At 58.5% G+C, this 16,077-nt stretch overlaps 1 protein-coding gene across 11 annotated transcripts in view; it reads right to left on the bottom strand.

Annotated features, from left to right (window-relative positions):
• LOC105481268 (striated muscle enriched protein kinase) overlaps positions 1–16,077 on the bottom strand; it is a 59,162-nt gene that overhangs the window by 1,330 nt on the left and 41,755 nt on the right. For 9 of the 11 annotated variants that reach the window (XM_011740759.3, XM_024792681.2, XM_011740761.3 and 6 more), the window contains 22 exons: positions 15,250–15,362; positions 14,771–14,939; positions 14,426–14,522; positions 14,116–14,316; positions 13,022–13,079; positions 12,363–12,440; positions 12,084–12,262; positions 11,527–11,553; positions 10,769–10,921; positions 10,540–10,582; positions 9,441–9,509; positions 7,221–9,195; positions 6,814–6,945; positions 3,985–4,101; positions 3,633–3,800; positions 3,399–3,521; positions 3,088–3,255; positions 2,371–2,974; positions 1,665–1,904; positions 1,357–1,580; positions 429–504; positions 40–189 (listed from right to left, as the gene is read on the bottom strand). In XM_011740759.3, the coding sequence (XP_011739061.2) occupies positions 40–189; positions 429–504; positions 1,357–1,580; positions 1,665–1,904; positions 2,371–2,974; positions 3,088–3,255; positions 3,399–3,521; positions 3,633–3,800; positions 3,985–4,101; positions 6,814–6,945; positions 7,221–9,195; positions 9,441–9,509; positions 10,540–10,582; positions 10,769–10,921; positions 11,527–11,553; positions 12,084–12,262; positions 12,363–12,440; positions 13,022–13,079; positions 14,116–14,316; positions 14,426–14,522; positions 14,771–14,939; positions 15,250–15,362 (5,164 nt within the window). Of the gene's footprint in view, positions 1–39; positions 190–428; positions 505–1,356; positions 1,581–1,664; positions 1,905–2,370; positions 2,975–3,087; positions 3,256–3,398; positions 3,522–3,632; positions 3,801–3,984; positions 4,102–5,213; positions 5,460–6,813; positions 6,946–7,220; positions 9,196–9,440; positions 9,510–10,539; positions 10,583–10,768; positions 10,922–11,526; positions 11,554–12,083; positions 12,263–12,362; positions 12,441–13,021; positions 13,080–14,115; positions 14,317–14,425; positions 14,523–14,770; positions 14,940–15,249; positions 15,363–16,077 lie in introns of those variants that run through there. The other 2 variants (XR_011610071.1, XM_011740769.3) reach the window with 2 other exon arrangements.

The following is a 16,077-nucleotide window of genomic DNA, read 5'->3' as shown; positions in this document are numbered from 1 at the left end:
AGGTGACACTGGGAGATGGCAGGTGTGGGGCTCACTCACCAGGGATGTACTGAGAGGACCTTTCGCAAGAAGAGGGTGGCGCTCTGGGATGTGTTGGGGTACAGCTGGAAGGCATCAAAGCGGCCCCCCACAATCCGAGCCTCCGTTTCCTGGGGGTCTGGCTCATAGAATGGGGAGCGTCCACTGAGCCTGTTGGGGAAGATAGCTTGACTGACATAGGCAGACTGGAGGCCAACACCCAGGCCCGGAAGGACATTAGTGTCGGGTGCACAGTGCTCAGGGCCATGCTGCTCTGTACCTGAGTGTGAGTGTGCGGTGTGATGTGTGTACAGAGGAGGTGGGGCATGGGGGAGAGGGTGTTGGCAGAAGGTGAGTCCGGGAGCTCACTGTGTGGGCAGAGAGGGCTGTGGCGGGTAGGGGACACTCACATAATGTAAGTGAGCACACCCGCTCCCCAGATGTCCGTGGCAGAGCCGATGGGTTCTCCCTTCACCATCTCCGGAGCTGACAGGAGACAGAGGCCAAGCTGACCCAGCTTCCTGGTGGCAGGGAAGTGGGGGCGGGGGAGGTCCCTGGGTGCTTGAGCAGCAGGACAATGCCCAGGTCACCAGACCATAGGAATGACCAAAGTGGCAGGCCCTGAAGCCCAGTAGGCAGGACAGAGGTGGTGGCATACCCCAAGAGACATATGGGACACCTGAGGAATTAGCCTGGGCACAAAATGGAGGGGGTCCCTAGAACTCCAGAGGGGCTGAGAAGCAGGGTGACAAGCTCCCTTGGATTAGCTCCAAGGTATGGCTCCCATTCACAAAGAGTGTGGCTGACACCAAGATTAAAAGCCTTCAAAATCAGCCTGGCTGGTTCTAATCCTAGACCTGCCACTTCTAGCTATGGAACCCTGGGCAATTTACTAAACCTGCCTGGCTCTCCATAGCCTCGTCTGTAAAGTGTGGCCTGTAGAACCACACTAAGGAAGAGCGATCATGAACGTCAAGCACTTAGCAGGTTACTCAATGTAGCTGGTTCTCCTTATTTAAATAAAATAATAATTGATTCTCCTGTCTTTTTGGCTTTAGCGAATCCTGTCTCTAGCATTTATAATTGTCTGATTGCACAAATCCTTAACATCAGATGTACACCTCAGTTTCCTCATCTGTAAAAGGGGGCTAATATTGTGCCACACTCCAGGGTTATTGTAAAGATCAATTGGAAGAAAAATCCACATACTTCATTCATTGCTTGCATACAGTAATCACTCAATAAGTGGCACATATGTAAGTGAAGTGGGGTGAGCCCTGGCTGCTGCCTCTCCGGCAGTGCCCTGTCCCCACCCTGGCTGGCAGCTGGTCCCCTCACCCATGAACTCCAGCGTGCCCGTGCGGTGGCCAAGGGGCCGAAGGGCCTGGGGGTTGTAGGGCTGGGCACTGCCGAAGTCCACGATCTTGAGGGCGTTGTCAGGGGCCAACAGCAGGTTGTCTGGCTTGATGTCTAGGTGGAGCACATGGCGGCCGTGGAGGTAGTCCAGGCCTTGTAGCAGCTGCGCCACGTAAGTGGCCACGTCATCCTCAGAATACCGGAACCTGGGAGAGCAGGGGTGGAGCAGATGACACCCGGCCCAGCCTCCCCTACCTCTTCCTCCCTACTCCCCCAGAATGCCCAGCTACCTGTCACTGAGCCCACAGAGGAGCTCCCGGTTGCCGCAGCTCTCAGCAATGAGCACGAGGTACCGAGGGGTGATGTAGGCCTCGTGCAGGGACATGATCCGCTCGTGGTGCAGGGTCCGCAGCACCTCGTACTCCTGCAGGACCCGCCGCTTGCCCTCGGCAGCATAGGGCACGATCTTGGCCACGAACGTTCGCCCCGTGGCGTTCTCCCGGCACGCTCGCACAACACCAAAGCGGCCCCTGTGTGTCGGGGGGAGGGTCACCACAGGCTCAGAGGAGAGGAGGAGAACACTTCACAGTGAAGGCTAACGGAGGAGAGCAGGGACCCCTAGGGGCAAGAATGCAGCAGTTCCGGTGTGGGCTCCAGAGTTCAATCCTAGAAACCAGGCTTCGAGTCCCAGCTTTGCCACTCACTGGCTCTGTACCTTAGGTAAATCCCAGAACTTCTCTAACCTCAGTTTTGCCACCTGTGAAATGGGTGATGCTAACAGCGCAGTGTCTCTCAGAGTTGCGAAGATTCGATGAGATCACATGGCTAAAGCCCGCAGTGTAGTCTGGCACATTTAAACTCAATGATGCTAATAACCCAGGTCTCAGCACCTCCCCTCACCCCAGCCAGTACAGTCTGGTCTTCTCTCCGAAGCCATGCGCTCCAGACATTTGACCCACTCCCCTATGTCCTCTTCCCTTCCCCAGCCCTGCTTGCCTGGCTTTCTCCTCCAGGAAAGTGTAGGGTTTCTGAGGGGGGCCCTGTCGAAGAGTGGTACCCTCAGGCCTGGGAGAGCTTCGGGGACTGCTCCCAGGGGAGCTGACCACCTCCTTGGCCGGGCTGAGACTCCGCACAGTCACCTTGGTAGGCTCAGGAGGGGGCTCAGGGGCTGGGGGCTCAGGGGCTGGTGGTGCAGACACGAAGGAAGTCACCACATACACAGGAGTAGAGGAAGACGCTGGTTTAACCCCTTGAGGAGTGGAGGCTGGGGTCGGGGTCCCAGTGTCAAGGACGAAAGACTTGGGCTCACTTGGGGTGACCTGGGTACTGGGTGGGGTGGGCTCTGCTTGCCGGGCAGCCTGCAGGCCCCTGTGTCTTCGTGGAGGGGTCTGGGGTGGCGGACCCACAGCCTTGAGCGAGGACAAGGCCTGGCTGGGGGCTGTAGGGGGAGATGAGGGGCTGACAGTGACTGACGGGGGGGTGGGGGCAGCAGGAGCTGGGGGTGGGGCCAGTGAGGTAGGAGAGTCAGGAGGCGGGGCCCTGGCTGGCCCTGAGGTGACAGGGGCCTCTTGGTGGGCAACAGATGGCACAGCTGAAGAATCTAAGAGACAAAGAAAATCATCACCACGGTGCCTTGGGGCAAGGCCATGGTGCTCCCCAAGAACCCTATGCTCAGGGCCCCCTTCCTCCCCCACCCCACACCATTGCACTGACCTTGAGTGCCCCTGACAAAGACCTTCTCAGAAGGGTTGCTGAAGGGCCCCTGCCCAGCACGGTTGGCACAGGCCACACGGAACCTCACAGTCATGCCAACTGGCAGGTGGCTCACATTGTAGTAACAGTCGGGGATGCCTGAGCTCACAGGGTGCCACACAGACTCCCCTATAGGCAGTATGGGGGAGGGGCTGAGGTCACAGAAGGGGTGACGCCAGCTCCCACAGTGCTATCTGTGGAGCCCGGGAGGGCACTGGCCTTCCCAGACTCCCCCTGCCGCTCCCCCTACCCTCCGGCTGCCCCATCCTCACCATCCACTCGCCGCTCCAGGGTATACGTGCAAGGTGCCCGGCTGTCTCCCGGCTTCCACAGCACCAGCGCCGTGTCCTGGTAGGTCTGGGGCACCTCTGGAGGAGCTAGCTTTCCTGGGACTCCTGGCAAGAGAAAGAAGAGTCCCAGTGAGCCCCTACACCCTAGCTAAGAGCCCCTCAAGCGCTGCCCCGCCACCCCCTCACTACCCCCCTGGGGCCCTGCCCCAGGCTCACGGGCCACAGCCACGGTACAGGAGCTGGTGATGCTGCCCAGGACGTTGGTGGCGGAGCACTCATAGAGCCCGGCGTGCCGCTTGCCCACCCGAGGGATGCTGAGCAGCTGCCGCCCATCTTTGCAGGACACGATGATCACTGAGGGCTCTGACCTCAATGACTTCTTGTCTGGGGACAGGGAGAAGCAGGAGGAGCTGCTGAGTGAGCTAGCACATGTCCAGGCCCCCTCACTCACTCCCTACTCCAACATCCCCACAACCATGCTCAGCCCCCACCCTGGCCTAGCTCCTCCCATCCCCTGGGCTCAGGGCCACTTGCTGGCCTCCCTCTCTGTGGGAGGCAGTTTCCTTACCTTTCATCCAGGAGATGTGCGGTGCAGGGCAGGCTGCTGGCAGGCAGAGCAGGGTGGCTGCCTCCCCCTCCAGCAGCACCTGGTCCTTGAGTTTGATGTGGAAGACTGGGGGGAAGTCTGGAGGAAAAGCAGAGACAGCCATCTGTCTGTGGGGGCCCTGACCCACTTACCGCTGAGGGAGGGGTGGAGAAGGCCTGCAAACAGCCATCAGGAAGCAGCGTGAAACCTTGTCTCTTCCCAGGCAGATGTGGAAAGTGGAACCCCAGGCCATGCCTTCAAGAATTTTCTTTGGGGCGAGCATCACTTTCCCCAGGCCCTCACTGTGCTGGACTGCCTTTTCCTTGCACTGACTATTGACGATGCTACTTATGTCATGGGTTTGTAAATCACTGACAGCAGGGCCTGGCACTAATTAAGCGGTCTATAAGCATTTGTTAAATAAAATAAAAGCAAACAAATGTTGAAAAATTATAATGGTTAAGATCCTGCAAGACCCACCCTCTCTGGGGCACAACAGGGCAAGTGAGAAAAGAATTGAGGTGAGTTAGTGACCTGAGCTGCGATGGGACCGAATGAGGAATGTTCTTTCAGAACATGCAGTCTCAAAAGAGTTGCAGTCTAGGAAAATGTGGGCAGATCCTGGAAGTGTGTCGGCCTCCAGGCCCCTCTTCCCACCTGCCATCCGGGGACAGGGTCGTAGGTCTCCTATATACTCCTTCAGGTCAATTAAGTGGTGAGAGCTTTTGAAGGGGCAAGAGACAGTATCTGCCTGACCTTGGGCAAGTCATTTACTCTCTCAGAAGCTCCATTTCTAATCTGTAAATCAAGGAAAATAATACCGCGCCCACAGGATTCTTGCTGCAACAATTACAAGGCATGTCAAGTGTCTGCCATACAGTAACTGATTATAAATACTAACTTTTCTTGTTGCTAGCATTATCTCAATAATATGGCCAGCAGAGAAGCCTGGAGCAGACGCCCAGGGAAAGGCTGTTTCAGCAAAGCAGAGAAATTGCCTTCACAGCCAGCTGGTGGCTGTGCACATGGTAGGGCTAGGGATGAGACCAGTTTTCCTTCCTCCAATGTAGCCAGCCTGTGACTCCTTAGTGCCCTGAGGATTTGAGTGCATGATCCCTGGGAATATCCCTTTAGAAGAATCCCAGTTCGGCCATGGGGGTGGTGGGTGAAGGGTGGGGATAGGGGAGGACTTGGGGGTGGATTTTATTCACCTGGGCAGAGAAAGCTGAGGAGCCTTGGGAGCCCCAGCTGCTGCCTGTCTGAAGAATTGTGGGGGACTGGGAGTGGGGATGAGCCAGGCAGGAGAGGAGTACTCAGCAGGAGTGGTGATCAGGATGGCAGTGTGCCCCCTTCCCGCTGTACCCCACTGCTCCCCAAGGAGGGGTCCCACACTGAGGCTCCAACAAGGCAATGTGAACACAGTTTCTCAATGGCTGCCTCCAGGCCAAGTGAGGGTACTGGGTAGCAGGGAGAGAGAGAGAGAGGCCACCTCTCTCAGAGGTGAAAGTGACCCAGGCCCAGCCCTGCCAGCCCCGCCAGCCCCACCCCCATTCCCAGGGGCCAGCCCTGGTTGTTAAAGTGGACTGGGACAGCCTTGTTTCTGCAGAGAACAGGGAGGGGATAAGGTAAGGGGACACTGCCTAGGCAGGAAATCAGCTGCATAAGCAAAACTGGGCCGGGAGGAGGCCCCAGGTGGGAAGGGATCAGCTGTCCCCAGGCCTCTCTGCTGGCTGATCGCTTTCTTTCCCTCTCATTTTCCACCCTCCCTTCCCCACCAGCGGCCCTTCCCTCCCTCTTTTTCTCTCACTGCAGCCCCCTTTGCCCTGGCCAAGGCTGGACACAATCCCTACAAGCCCAGCTGAGGCAAGACTCGACAGCAACTCCATTCTGAGTTTTACCAGGAAATGGGGGAAGAACAGGACTGGTGGCTTGTCAAGATCCTGCACATAGCCTGGCTTCACAGACTCTCTCCTTTCCTGCATGCTGCTCTGGAAAACCCAACCTCCCGAAGCCTTTGCTGGTCATCCTTGAGTAATGCGCCTTTTTCAGGCGGGATGGGGTGACCCCACGTGGGGAATGCCTCCCTATCTGGAGCTCCAGGACACTCAGGCAGAGAAACAGAAGAGGGCGAAGAGCTGGCAAAGAGCTCCGAAGGCTGCTTTTCTGTACAGAAGGGTCAGGGAGGGCCAGTCAGGTGTTCGGAGCTGCAGGGCAATGGAGACTTAGGGGGCACAATACAGGTCGTGGTCCTCTAGGCTGGAGAGAAAGTGAGTGTCTTTGGGTACACACCCAAGCACACACACATCTAAAGGGGAACTGTGGGGGCAGGAGGGCCCTATATCTTGAGCTCCTTGAAAAGTGCAGCCAGTTACAGAAACCTTCTAGGGTCTCCCAGGAGAGAGGAGGCCAGCCCCTGACAGACATAAGTATGGTGTCCTGAAGCCCCTTCCCAGACCTGGCTGCAGAAGGTCACACAGTTCAACTTCAGCTGCTCCACTTACTAGCCCTGCGACTTGGACAGATCCTTAGCATCACTAAGCCGGTTTCCTCACCTGTACAATAGAGACAATGATACTAATATTTCCCAAGCAATGCTGCAGGATTGAATAAGGCAGCGCTTGTAAAGTGTTGAATAGAACACTTAGCTTCTCTAATGAATGACAGCTACTGCTATTGTTATAGTTGTCTGAGCAGACCCCTTCCACTAGGCTCATCAAGGTGGCCCACCCCTCACCAGCCATGACAGCTCCCTGATATGGGTAGGGGATAGCAGGAGGGGAGGAGGGTCCTCACCCAGCAGGCCTCTATTACCTGACTCACTGCGCACGTACTGGTGACCCAACTCCTCTTGGATGCTGGCAGAGAGGTTTGGTTGCGATAACCCCTTGTCCTTCCGCTGCCGAGAGAAGCCCCAGCGGAGCCGGCTTCGGCTTTCCCCTGGGGCTGTGAAGACCCAGGCCCGTTAGCATTTGCTCAGTCGGTACCAGCAAGTTCACACCTCTCTGCAGCCCTCAGCCCAGAGAACCAGAAGGAACACCTAGCCCCACCCTGCCCTGCTGCCAGTCCTGCTTTCCTCCCCTCCAGCCCTGCCGATTCCACCCTCGGGGCCTCAGCCTGCCCCTCGTGGGTGTCCCCAGCCCCTCTGCTCCTCCCACGGCCTCTCTCCAGCGCACCCCAGCCTCCTCTGCACCTGCTGCCCTACCCCTGCCCCTCCTCACCTGAGGAGCCCGACGTGGCGCTGGCCTCGGAGCCCAGGGACTCGGCGGAAGGCGTGGTGGCGCCGGCCTGGGCGGCCAACTGATTGTGCGGAAGGCCGAGGCGCCGCAGACTCTCGCCCTCGGACGTGGCCCTGCGAAGCCGTCCGAATAGCGGTGTGCTGCGGCCCGACGCGCCCCCCGAGTCCTCGCTGCTGCCGCTGCGCTGCAACCGGCTCGACAGCCGCTCCAGGGTGGAGCTCAGCCGCCTGCGCATCGCCAGCACGGGGGAGCCCCGCGCCGAGCTCCCGCCCTCCGAGCTCTCTCCGTCCCCGCCGCGGGCCTCCCAGGCCGGGTGGCGCTGCGCGGGAGGGGTCCGCCGCAGCCGCTGGGACAGTGAGAGCGAGAGGCGGCGGACAAGGCCCGGCTCCCCGACTGCCCTGAGGTCCTGCACCGAGCGCGAGCGCTCAGGCCGTCGCACCAACTCCAGCGGGGTCCCCGCCGGGCTGGGACGGTATATGCCATCCTCCTCCTCGGCCCCGCGGAAGGGGCCGCGCTCCTCGGAGCGGGAGCGGCTCAGCAGCCGCAACCCCCGCGACAGGGGCGATTCGCGGCTGCGCTTGAACTTAGCCTCGAACACGGCCTCCGACTCCAGGTTTTCGATGCTGCTGCTGAGACTGCTGCCTGGCCTGGGGGGCACCGTGGGAACTCGGGCTTTCTCGGCTAGCACCGGGGGAGCCCCGGCTGAGGGCACTCGCTTCTCGGGGGCTCCCGGAGGTGGGGAGGCCACCCTGGCAAAGACAGCTGCGTGGGGCTTGAGCTCTGAAGGCGACGCGGCAGGGCCCTGCGGGGGTCCCTGGGCGTGACCTGACAGCTGGAGGGACTGAATGATCTGGGCATAGGGCGTGAGGGGCAGCGCTAGGGTTTGCAGGGCCTCAGGGCGTGGTGCAGGCTTGGAGGCTCGGACTGGTTCTGGCCTGGGCTCTGGGGCCTTGTCTTGGGCAGGCTGGGGTGCAGGGGGCTGCGGGGCATCACTAGGTGTGGTGGCAGAAGGTTCTGCAGACTTAAGGGCACTGGGTTTGGGGACGCTGGGCCGTGCAGGGCTGGATGGCTGGGTCTCACTGAGGGCAGACAGGGAAGGAGACTCCTGTAGCCTACGGGCTCCAAGCCTGGCCACGGGGATCTCGAGGGGCGCCCCCGCTCGGCGGTGCCGACCCCGGGGCTCTGCCTCACCCTGGGAGAAGCTGCTGCTCTTTTGCAGGCCCCTGTTCTCGAGTGGGGGCTGGTGGTGGGGCGCTGCCTCGCTGGAGGCAGCTCGTGCCATCCGGGGATCCCGGGCACGGCCCCCCAGGCTCTCCAGCAGGGGACCCCTGAGGCCGCTGACCTTGCCATCCTCGGGGCCTCCCCGCAGCAGCCGCTGGCGCAGGGCCTGCAGCCTCTGGGCATACTCGCCCTCACCCAGGCCTCCCCGGGCCAGGCGGGTGGCTCCCGGGCTGGGGCTCCGGCGCTGCGGCAGTTCCACAGACGCCGCCTTCTGCAGGCCCCGGCCCGGCTCCCGCGGCCCGGCCCGGGGCAGGGCGCTCTCAGCCGAGCTGCCCCTACGGAGTTCTCCCCGCTTGGGGCTAGCCCCAGCTGCGGGCTCCTGGCCTAGGGAGGGGAGGGCCTCCGGGCTGGGAGCCTCCTGGTCCTGAGAGGGAGCCCTTCCCTGCTCCTGCCAGTCCATGGGGGTGGCAGCCCCAGTCTCTGGGGTCCCCAGAGCCTCATCCTCAGTGGGAATATCGGTGAGGGACACCCGGGAGCCTGAGAACTCGGGCTGCAGTGGGCGGGGCACTGAGGGCAGCTCTTCCAGCTCTTCCTCTTCAGAATCCGAGGAGGATGAGAGCCCCCCACTGGGGGGTGGCCTTCTGGGCATGGTCACCCACACCCGCTCTGGGGGAGCCCGCAGCAGCTCCGGGATGGGGCGCAACACCAGGTGGCATTTGTAGCTGATCTGGGAGCGCTGGAGACAGGTTACTGGAGTCAGACCTGAGGGACCCCTGGGGCAGGATTGTCCCCCCCAGGCCCACCTCAGCCCTGGGGAAGAGGCCTGAGCATGCAGAGGGTCAGGGAACAGGCAGGAAACTGGGTATGGAGCCAGTGAAAGCGAGAAGACAGGAGCAGGAGATGAAGACCCATGGGAGGGGGAAGGCGGTGTTAGAGAGAAGGAGAAGGTGGAAAGCATAGAGGCTGGCCTGCCACACTCACCTGCCACCTCCTCCGGGAGAGGAATAGCTTCAGGTGATCTGTGCTCATCTCTGCGCCCTTTGCCTGAGTCTGCAAACCCAGGAAAGAGGGCTTGAGGGAAAGCTGTCAACCTAGACCCTCCAGGTTTGGCAACAGAGAGGCAAACTCCATGGGGCGGGGTGGCAGGAGAGAGTGGATTGAGCAGCACTGAGTCTGGGCTCCTGGGGTCCCCTTTCCCTTGGGTCTGTCAGGACAATGCCTACAGCCAGGGTGTCCTTAGGGACAAATCCCCTAAAGCCCCCAAGGGGGAGGCAGGAAAGTGGTAGCTCCCAGAGGTAGGCTTCTGAGCTTCCACCAGGGCTCATGGCCCTGTCCTGGTAAACCAGCTGCCCTGGGAGGCCTGTGCTCTTAGGCCCCTTACCTAGGCCCTGGCTCCTCAGCTCCTCTCTGTCTCCATGTAGGGCCAACACCCCAGACATCTGGAGCCTTGGTGGTCCAGACCAAGATGGATGCTTCCCTCGGCTACCCACCCAGGCTCTCTCTTCCGGAGCTCATTTCAGGTCTGAGAAAGGAGGCTCTTAATTCAACTCCTGACACCAGAATGACCTCAGCCTTCAAATCCGCTCCCAAATCCCCAAGACTCCATCAATGCCTGGCACTGTGCCCTGAGGCACTGGGGTTTGAAGATGAATGAGTGAGAACCGAGAACCTGCCCACATGAAGCTCATAACCGAGGAGCTGAGCCTGCCTGGTCACCCCCAACGCTAGTGTGTGGGACCAGTGCAGGACAGAGATGGAAAGGCAGAAGTCAGGAAGACCAGGGTCTGGTCTCAAGCATGGGGGAGAACTCCACTGAGGATGCCCAGGATGGAAAGGTCCAGACGTAAGCCCTGGAGTCCAGGATACCCCAAATCCATCCCTGATTTAAGCCTGTTTCCTTGTCAACAAAATGGGACTAATAATGTCTTCCTTTGCAAAGCTATTGTGAGGTTAATAGGTCATATGCATATTCAATGCCTAACGTGGTTACTGCACATAGTAGGTACTCAATAAATAGAACTGTTAGTAACATTCTCCCTCCCTCCACCTTTTGTGCCACCACTTTGCAGACCAGACTCACTTTGAACCAAGGATGTTCTAGGGTCTCCTCTGCGGTAGGTCTCCTGTGAATGAATGAGGATTAAGAAGGGATTTATCATTCAGTCATCCAGTCAGTCAATAACTGTTTGAGCAAACAGGGCTCCTAAGGACTTGGGGGCTTGCATGTCGAGCGGCAGGAGTCTGGGAGGAGCAGGCAGGTGGTATGAGGGTGACCCTGCAGGTGGGGGCTCCCAGGGCCTTGTACTTACAGGCGGTCCTGCACCAGCACTTTGATGAGGAAGCCCCGGGCCTCCCTGCTCAGGCTCAGGAACGTGGTCTCCTCGAAGGCCACGTTGTAGTTTCGGATGTTCATCAATGTTGTCCGGTCATTTTCCCCAACAAACGGGGAGATTCCTGTCAGACTGCAGAGGTGAAGAGGGGTGTCGTGCGGGGCAGGTGGGGACAAAGGGGGATGCCAGTGGGGGCACAGGGCTGGGGACAGGTGGAGGCTCTGGGGTTGTTAGGATGACAGAGGCTGGGCAAATCTGGGTAAGAGGCGAGGCTGCAGACTCTCTTCTCCCCTGTCCCCTCCCCAGCCCCCTGATGGGCAGAAAGGTGGTGCTGCCTTGGGGCCTAGTGGCCTGTGCTTTAGAGGACCTGTTCCATCCATCCTCCAGTGTGGCCTCCCCATGAGTGAAGAGTCTGTGCCAAGGGGATGTGCCCATCCTGAGCTCCACTCCCTTCGAGTCCAAGTTTTAGACACTCAGAGCCAAAGAGTTCCCTGCCTCCATGGCCCTGAGCCTGCGCTGGGCTCTCTCCATCCAGGGTGCCCACCTCTTACGGAGGGGTGTGGGGACAGGCAGAGTGTGGGCATGCAGACCAGGGCGTCCAACTTCATGCACATGAGGCTTCTTGCAGTACAAGAAGGAGTGGGGGGTGTGGAAGAGAAGGGGGTGGGCTGTAGCCCTGCAAAGGTCAGAGGTGGACCTGCCAGGAGACTGCTGGGACACTGCAGAGGGGTCCTTACCAGAGGAAGGCAACAACGCCCACAGGCCTGTGAGGAAAGGAGAGTGATGGGTAAGAGGACTGCACCCCTCTGACTGGAAGGGAGCAGTTCTTCGCTACTGCTGACCTGAGTGAGCGGTTACCTCCCTGGGAACACTGCCATGGACAATGGGCACAGGAGTGGCTTCTTCAGGGAGGACCCTGAACCCACAGGTCCAGATATGCCTGGAGAAATCCAGGGTCATGGCGGGGCTGGCCCAGGAAGCCCAGGGAAGTCTGGGGACCAATGGGACCTTGCCTGCCTCACTGGAGGAGGCATGCTGGCTGCTGAGGGCAAGGCGCAGCTTCCAGGGGAGACGAGGAGTCAAGGACTAACAGGGCTAAGGCCTTGAGAGAATGGGGCAGCCCTGACTCATGACGGGCAAGGAGTAACATGGGCAGGAAACCCTGCAAGCAACACCTCCAGCCCACTGTCAGAAGGAATCCAGGCTCGGTAAATCTCCCTGTCAGTCAGCGCATCCCCAGCACAGCCCCAAGGGCAGCTGCCCTGGCCCACCCAGCCCAGCATGCCAGCCTTACCAGATGTCAGTGACTCCAGACACGGGGCTCTGATTGACAATCTCGGGTGCTACAAACTCAGGTGTGCCATACTGGCAGTACTGGGGCTCTCCTGGAGTCAGCTCCTGGGCATTCCCAAAGTCACAGATCCGCACCTGCTCTTCACCCTCGGCACCATCCCACACCAGCAGGTTCTCAGGCTGGAAGACACAAGGCGAGGTGTGGGGGCCGAATGAACAAGGAAGGACAGTCCACTCCTGGCTCCCACAGGGCCTGTCTGCTCTCCAGTCCCCACCTCACCTTGACATCGAGGTGCAGCACGTGGCTCTGGTGCAGGTAGTGTATTCCCTCTAGAACCTGCCGCATATAGGCCCGGATCTGTGGAAACAGGGGGCCCAGAGTCTGTGGGGGCAGGGTGGTATGTGTCTGATTACCTCCAGGGCGGCAAGCGGTCAGGCTGTGCCTGTGGAGTAGCCTTCAGATGGCTCATGGAAGGGGCTGAAACACAGGTTTGGGGTTGCAAAGATCCAAGGCTACCATGTGCACGGGAGGGTACAACACAATTATAGGGAGGAGCCATCGCATGGTAATAAGTAGAATTGTGCAGTGCACAATATGTACAGCCTGACATGGCAGGACTGCAGCGAGATCAATAAAATCTAGGTGGGGCTCCTTCCAGGAGAAATGTTTGGGGGATGCTTAGGTGATGGAGTGGGAAACAACAGTTAGGAACTGGGCTGGGTTAGCTGAGATTTAGAGAGAATAGCGCAAGTCCCAAATAGACAGGGGTCTGGTATCATTGGATGGGGACTCTGCTGCCTGCCTAACAGTGCTCTCTGCCTCCACCCCTGGCTTCCTGTGGACACAGATGGCAGGCTCAGGACCCATTTGTTGATTCTCAAAGCTCAGGTGGGTGAAGGCCGGTGCCCAACCTGGCCCCTGCCACCCACTGCCCTCACCTCAGACTCACACACGGTCGGTTTCCTGGCCATTCGCTCCAGCAGCTCCTCTGTGCAGCTACATCTCAGATCAAGGAGAACAGTGCCCAGCGCCAACTTCCCAGCCCACCCCAGAGCTCAGGGCGGGTCCCAGCTCAGCATGAGGTTCTCCATTCCCTTACAGAAGACCTGATACTAGTCAGAGACTATCTCTCCCCTCCTCCACATGTACCCCCTCCCCACCTCCTGTCTTCTGAGGGCACAGGTGGGACATCCCTGCTTGAACTCCCACTTTCTATGGGATCTCAGACAAGTCACTTCACCTCTCTGAGCCTAGGTTCTCCCAGGAGTAAGACGAGAATGAAATTTCCTCTCCTGCCCACCCTGTAAAGCATTTATAGGGATCAAATTACAGCAGAATTCTGTTGACTGTGGATGGGACTTCTTGACTCTATTTGAGAATGACCTAGAAGGTCCATGACATGGAATAAGTTGTCATTTTGCTGAGGTTTGAATTCAAACAGTGCAGGCAGGAGGCTCATGAGCAGGTTACGGTCACCCTGCTACTGGGGTGATGAGCTGATCACCCAGCATCCTTACCTCAATGTGCCTTTGCTTAACCACAGCCTTCAGGAAAGGGTAAAATCTGTTCCTTATGAAAACAGCCTCCAAATAAAGCCAAGTATTGATCTGAAATGGGGCCACTTCAAATATGCAGATGCATTGTACTGCATTTCATGATGAAAAGCATAGGCCACGTGCTAGCTGTGTGACCTTGGGCAAGTTATTTAACCTCTCCATGCCTGTCTCTTCATCTGTAAAATGGGGATAATACAAGTTAACGATAAAATTCCAGGAGATAGGAATATATGAGGATTAAATAGGTTAATATTTGTAAGACTCTTAGAACACTGCCAGGCATACATGAAATGCTATGTAAATTGAAGCTAACAATGGGCTTAAAACTGTTGGTTTTCATAGCAGTCTCCAGATGTATCCCTCCCAATTGTCAATGGGACTACTTTGTAAACTGTAAAACATGTTGCCTATTGGATGTTATAAGGACCAGTCATTTAGGCATGGATCCCCCCAGCCACCAGCCTGTCCCAGGATACAGCTCAGTGACAATGACCAGTCCTCGGCGCCTCTCGAAGGCCTCATGGAAGTAGAGGACACAGTCGTGCTGGAGCCTGGCCAGCAGCCGGGCCTCCCGACGCGCTGATGCCTTTGGCTTGGCCTGGCTGGGGATGAACTTGGCCGCAAACTCCAGGCCGGAGCTACGCTCCACCACACGCCGCAGGTAGGAGAAGGCACCCCTGGTTGACACCGGGACGGGGTCAGGGATCAGCCATCACTGTGGCCCTCTCCACACCTCCCAGCCCTCAGACCCAGCAGCCTCCACTGGCTTCCCTCCTAGCCCCACACCTGCCGATCTCCTGGTGGATGTCATAAAAGTCGCTGAGTCTCCTTCCTCGATGGTCCTCATCCTCCCCGACCCCCTCGACCTCCATAGCTGTCTGAGCTGGGGCAGAGATGTCATGGTGTTAGGTGGGAGGGGAAGAAAGCAAGCAGGCCAGAGACTGGGACAGGTGGACAGAGGAAGGAGACAGAAGAGGTGCAAGAATGTTGGGGGCTCAAGGTGGAGGGCTGGGCTGGGGGTGTGGTGGCTGGGAGTCCAGGGCTGGCTGCTTCCTGGGCAGAGCATGGCGGGGGTGTCACATCAGATTCCAGGAGGTGGGCGCTTTACCTTTCTCCGGAACACCTGCCCACCTGAATGCACAGCCAACTCTGCTTTGCAGGAGACCTCGCCCGCCAGGTTCCGGGCGGTGCAGGTGTAGACGCCTCCATCCTGGGCCCCCGTGCTGAGCACCACCAGGGAGCACTCATTCTCCTCGTACACGAAGCTCACATGGCTGCTCTCGGTCAGCAGCACTTCGTCCTGCAGAGTTGGGTCTCACCTTCAGCCTGGGCCTGGCCTCACCTCTGCCTTGGGGCCAAGAGCCGCTGTTCCAGACCCCGTCCTCATCTACTCTGGTCAGTGCATCTCTTCCCAGGACCCAGAATCAGCTCCTCCCTTATCTTTCACAGAAAGCCCTGCGCCCCTCAGCTAGTCAGTCCTCTGCATCCCCTTTCCTCCTCCTAACCACGCCTCCGCCCGGGCTCCGCCCTCCTAAGCCTCCCAGGACCCTACCACGCCCCCAGGGAGCCCCTCCTCTCCCTCCCAGGATCAGCCAGCAGCACACTCTGACCTTGTACCACATGATGTCCGGCAGTGGTTTTCCCTCAACCACCACGGCAAAGCGAGCAGTTTCCCCAGCCCCCACCTCCACGTCCTCCATGATGGACTCAAACCGAGGGGCCTCTGAAACACATGGGGATAGGAGTGGGAAGAGAGGGGGCAGAGGATCGGCTTTACCCTGCCTCCTCAGCCCCTCCCTAGAGCCCCCATCAGCGACTGGCTCAGGCAGAACGCTAGACCCCCGCCTCCCAGCAAGCCACCGTCCCCCACCCCCCACCAACTGGGACAACAGAGTTCCCCGCCTGGACCAAGCGCCCCCGCCCCCGTAAATCCAAACATGATGTTCTCCAAATCTCAGGAAACCTGGCACAAGGTGCAGGCTTGCTTTGTTCGACCTTCAGTATTAATTTAGCAGCTTTGAAATTAGGAGATTTTCACACACAAAAGAAATCTGGATTTCCTGCCTTTCTTGAAAAATCAGGACTGGCCATCCTGTGTCGCTCCCGTCACTGCATGAATCCGCGGGCGAGGAGCGGCTCAATGCTGCCCCCTGTGGGTGGCCGCCCTTCTTCACAGGGCCACCCGCTGGCTTCTGACTACCTGAACTTGGCCCCCTGCAGGTGGCTCAGCCTGTGACCCTGAATTAAGCTCATGGATGGCATTGCCTCTATCTTGGAGTTTTTTTCTCTGAATCTTTGAAAAATGTTTAGAGGGGCTTCTGTTAATAGCACCTGGGAGATGGCAAGATGAACAAGTAACCCCTAAATACCAAACCGTCTAGAAATGGACTCTATCTTCCACATATGATTGTGATTTCATTCTCCATACATATCATGTG

Source organism: Macaca nemestrina, chromosome 11 (assembly GCF_043159975.1).
Source record: "Macaca nemestrina isolate mMacNem1 chromosome 11, mMacNem.hap1, whole genome shotgun sequence".
Classification (NCBI taxonomy): domain Eukaryota; kingdom Metazoa; phylum Chordata; class Mammalia; order Primates; family Cercopithecidae; genus Macaca; species Macaca nemestrina.
The sequence above is the reverse complement of the archived record's forward strand: the minus strand, read 5'-3'. Positions and strand labels throughout refer to the sequence as shown.